The sequence below is a fragment of the Pyrus communis genome, chromosome 13 (genome assembly GCF_963583255.1).
Source record: "Pyrus communis chromosome 13, drPyrComm1.1, whole genome shotgun sequence".
NCBI lineage: Eukaryota > Viridiplantae > Streptophyta > Magnoliopsida > Rosales > Rosaceae > Pyrus > Pyrus communis.
Window position 1 is genome coordinate 13,538,261 of NC_084815.1, and position 4,681 is coordinate 13,542,941.

Here is a 4,681-nt window from a genome sequence, read left to right on the forward strand (position 1 = left end):
CTTATGTAAAATTAAAATCTAATTTTAGTGCTTGATAGATTTAATCATCTCATTTATGAATTATGTTTTGATGTTTTATTTCTTTCTTTTTTTCCTATTTTTATTTTATTAATTACATTTAATTTTCATTTTCTTTTCATTCATCATAATATATTTTGATGTCTACATTTAGGTAAACTAATTTATATATATATATATATATATATATAATATAGGAATATACAATTTGTATAATCTTCATTTAGGTACATTAATTCATTTGATATATTTCGGTATATCCATTAACACAAATATATAGGTACATTAATCCAATACGATACATTTCAGTACCTACATTTTGGTACATATATTTCAGTATTGATATTTAGGTACATTAATCAATATAATATGATTCGATATATACATTTAGGTTCATTATAATATATGTCAGTGCATGTGATAGCCCGTCCCGGACTTTTCGTACTGTAGGGGTGAAATGACGATTTTGCCCCTAGCATGGTTGTTTCGTTGTGTGGTTGTTTTTGGGTGTTGCTTGGCTGGTTTTGGACCACACACACTCTCCCATACCCCCCTCACCCTTTTCCCTGTCCCGAGCCCTTTCTCTCTCCCATTTCTATCCTTCTTGTACGGACACACCCAAAAACCATTGAAACCTTCACAGATCGAGGAAAAAAATTACATATTCGTGCTCGTGGGGTCCGTAAGAGTTCAACCATACCCATTTCAGGTAAGGATACCTTCGTTTTCATGTCGAACTCGGGATACCCCGATTTGGTCACTGTTCATGCACAGGTTAATTCTTGTGTTTTTGGGAATTTCAAGCTTGTAGGAAGCTTGGTGAGGTCCTTAGGAGGCTCGGGGTGGTTCGTTTGAAGGTTTTGGACGTCGGGATCATGAGTTTCAAGCTCGGCTGGAGTTGGTGATGTTTTCCCGTCGTGATTCCGTGTGTTTTAGTGCTTGAAAGTGGTATGGATTTGTTCCTCTTGTTGTAAGCTTCATTTTGGTACCAATTTTGTGAAATTTGGTTGAAAAACGAAAAAGTTACAAGGTTTTAAAGTTTTCCCGATTTTCCGGCACCGGCAACAGCGCCAGAGCTTCGCAGGAGAAGATGACGGAATATTCCGTCCGTTTGGATGGAATATTCCTAACGGCGTTAACGGAATCCGTCAAAGTTAACGAAATATTCCTGACGGTGTTAACTGACGCCGTCAGTGTGCCAGGCATATGCCTGCACGTGGGCGGCGCGTGTGGTCGTGCCTTGCCCGACGCGTGGGGGCGCTTGCGGCGGTGGAAAATTTTTCTGAAAATATGGGGATGATCTTGAGGTTGAGTAGATCACGTTGGTGTATTCATACACCCCATTTGAGCAATGTATAAGAAGTTATTTCGTGATGTTGGTTATGTACTTTAAAATTAATGTTTTTATAGTTGTTTCGCATATAGGTGAGACCTATCCCAAGGACGAGCGTGGTCACTCGAGGCAAGGGGGTTACGACCCTTCTACATACCAGTGAATGGGCTTTTGGTTTTCCGTATATACCTATATACTTATGTTTTCCCAGAAAATGAATTGAAACATTTATACGTTTTTATGTCATGCATTATGTTGCCATTTGTTTATGCATTGTTAGTAGCCTATATATATATGTTTGGTGCTGCGGACGCACAGGTAAGTGCCAGGTGAGTATGGTTTATGCTTATATTCAGTAGTGGTTTGAGATGCATTGAGAGCTCATAACCTGCACCCCCGGTGTTAGTGCTTCCGCCCAGAGTTGGGCACAGCCCTTCACGTGATGTTCACCTCCCGCACCATATGCTCATCTTGGATCCAAGTTAGGTGCACAGTCCTGTCATACAGACCACTTTAGGTGGTTCCGACTCGTAGGTGACCCGCGATTAGTCGCCCAGCCTTCACGTGATCGTAGCACTTGAGTGTACTTATTATACACCTAGTCCTGTCGTACAGACCACTCTAGGTGGTTCCGACTCGTGTGCAGGTATAGTTAGTGAGGTGGAGACTTGAGCTCTAGATTCAGCCGTACAGGTCACATTAGGTGACTCCAGATGACAGATTACATGGCATTGATTTGACATTACCTGAGCACTTGCATTTTATTTCGAGGCGTTTGGATGGCATATTTCTGAGCATGACTTATATATATGTATATTCTATTTTTCTGGGAAGTATATAGGTTTTACGGCGAGGGGTTAGAATCTTGTTTATGAAATGGTTTTTGAAAAGCTTTGTTTTTGCCCACTCACACTTTTTGTTTTGCGCCCTTCCAGGTTCTAGTTGGCTAGTACTGGTGGTGGCTCCCCAGAGGATTTTCCTGGCATACCTGACAGATTATCACCAGTGTATGACCACTTTTGGGTGTGTTTATGTAGTGTTGTTTCTCCTGGACTGCATTAGGTCTTCGTGCTCTGAACTTTGTTTCCACACTTACGCTTGCACATGTATGTTCTTACTTTGTGTAAAGCTGATTTTTATTTATTCGTACTTTTATTATTATTTGATTACCTTCCGCACTGTGCACATGGTTACGTCACTTTCACGTGACGGCTAGCATGCCCTGATCTTGATCGGGGTGTGTCAGATTGGTATCAGAGCCTAGGTTTGGCAGTCCTGTACTTTTGTGAGTATTCTAATGGTTTTGGTGTCCTCTGTCAGAATTATGCCGCCTCGTCAGGAACCACGTCGCTCTGCTGAGCCTAGTTTCCCCGATGTAGCTCAGCTGGGGGAAGCTATCGCTACAGCTATTCATTCGACGCTCCACCCTCTCCAGAGGACTCTTCTGGAGACTATGTATAATCTAAAGTTGGATAAGTTCGAAGGCAACGAGGGTTTTGAGGGTACGGAGCGGTGGCTAGAACATATTGAGAAGACCTTTCGTGTTTTGCATAATCAGGGGAATCTCCTTGTCGAGAAGTGGGTAGAGACGACATCATGGTTTTTGAGTAAGGATTCTGCATCCTGGTGGGAGCAGGAACTTTGTCGTTTGTCTCTAGTGGAGAAGACTGATTGGGATGTATTCAGAGAGTTGTTCAGGAGAAGGTTTGTGCCCCCTGAGTATATTGACCGCAAAAAGCAGGAATTCACTGAGTTGAGACAGGGGAAGCTGACAGCAAATGAGTATTACCGGAGGTTTACTGATCTGTCTCGCTATCATCCAGATGTTGCTGGCAATCCAGCGGAGATGCTTCGTCGTTTCCGTTTAGGCACTAAGAAGAAGTGGCGTTCGATGGCTACCACTACCCCTTGTGACACCTACCAGGAATTTTATGAGATTCTGTTGAGAATTGAGGATTCAGAAAATATGCCGAGCAAGAGTGAGGAGGAAGAGAAAGACGAAAATCAGAGGAATGATGATAAGGGCAAGGGTCAGGCGTCGCTCGGACCTCGTAGGACCTAGAACTTCAAGAGGGGTGGCACTAGTTCTAGCTCTTCTAGCGATGATTTTAGCGCCACTAGTCAGGGTCGTGATGGTAGGTATGCTGGTGGTGCTAGAGGCCAGAGATAGAGTGATGCTGGTAGAGGTAGGGCCCCAGTTTGCTGCAAGTGTAATAATCGACATTTTGGTGAGTGTAGGCGAGGCAGCAGTGGTTGCTTTACTTGTGGGCAGATGGGACATCGGGCTGCAAATTGTCCCCAGAGTCAACAGAAGCTTCAGCAGACTTTCTTGCCACCATCTGCACCGATCTAGCAGATTCCTGGTCCTGGTAGTTACAGGCAGACAGGTCGAGGTTGTGCTTATTACTATCAGGGCGATGCTGTTCCTTATGCCCCGGGACAGTATCAATATCCCCAGGATCCATATTCTCAGGGTGGTTATCCCCAGTATTCTGGTGGCTATATGCCGTATCCTCCAGCTCCAGCAGGCGTGTCTCAGTGGTTTCAGGGAGGACAGTCTTAGCAGGGGGAGATTGCTACGAGTAATGCGGGGTCTTCGAGGTAATCTGGTCAGCCCAGTCAGGGGCGTGGTACGCAGAGTCGTGGTGGCCAGACGAGCAGAGGTCAAGGTGGACGACAGCTGACCCAGGGGCGTATTCACAACCTTTCTCTGCAGGATGCTCAAAACAATCTAGACTTGATCATGGGTACGTTAAATATCCTTGTTTATTTTGCTAGAGTATGAATTGACTGTGGTGCTACACATTCTGTGATTTCTCATACCTTTGCTCAAATGACGCAACCTCGCCTCACACCTCTAGGGTATGATTTAGAGTTTGCTATGCCTAGAGGGGTATTGTAGATCGTGTGTACCCAGGATGTCCAGTGATAGTGGATGATGTTGTTATGCCAGCTGATCTTATCCCGTTGGATATTGTTGACTTTGATGTGATTTTGGGCACATATTGGTTGCATTTCAATCGTGCCAATATTGATTGTTATGGGAAAATAGTTATGTTCCATCGTCCTGGATTACTTGTGGTTACTTTTGTGGGCGAGCAAAGTGGGTTGAGACATGGCCTTATTTTGGCGATGCGAGCGAAAAGGTTGTTATCTAAAGGTTGCCAGGGGTACTTAGCTCACGTGGTGTTGGATGAGGCTGCTCCTAGTAGTGTGGAGGATGTAAGGGTAGTCAGACATTTTTCTGATGTTTTCCCTGAGGATTTACTTGGCTTATCGCCAAATCGAGACATGGAGTTCACCATTGAGTTGCTTCCAGGTACTAATCCT

The 4,681-nt window shown here is 44.0% G+C and overlaps 1 protein-coding gene across 1 annotated transcript; it reads left to right on the top strand.

Annotated features, from left to right (window-relative positions):
- The first annotated feature begins 2,675 nt into the window (after positions 1-2,675).
- Positions 2,676-3,413, top strand: LOC137712212 (uncharacterized). The gene has a single exon (XM_068451329.1). The coding sequence runs from the start codon at positions 2,676-2,678 to the stop codon at positions 3,411-3,413; it is 738 nt and encodes a 245-aa protein (XP_068307430.1).
- Positions 3,414-4,681: the final 1,268 nt, after the last annotated feature.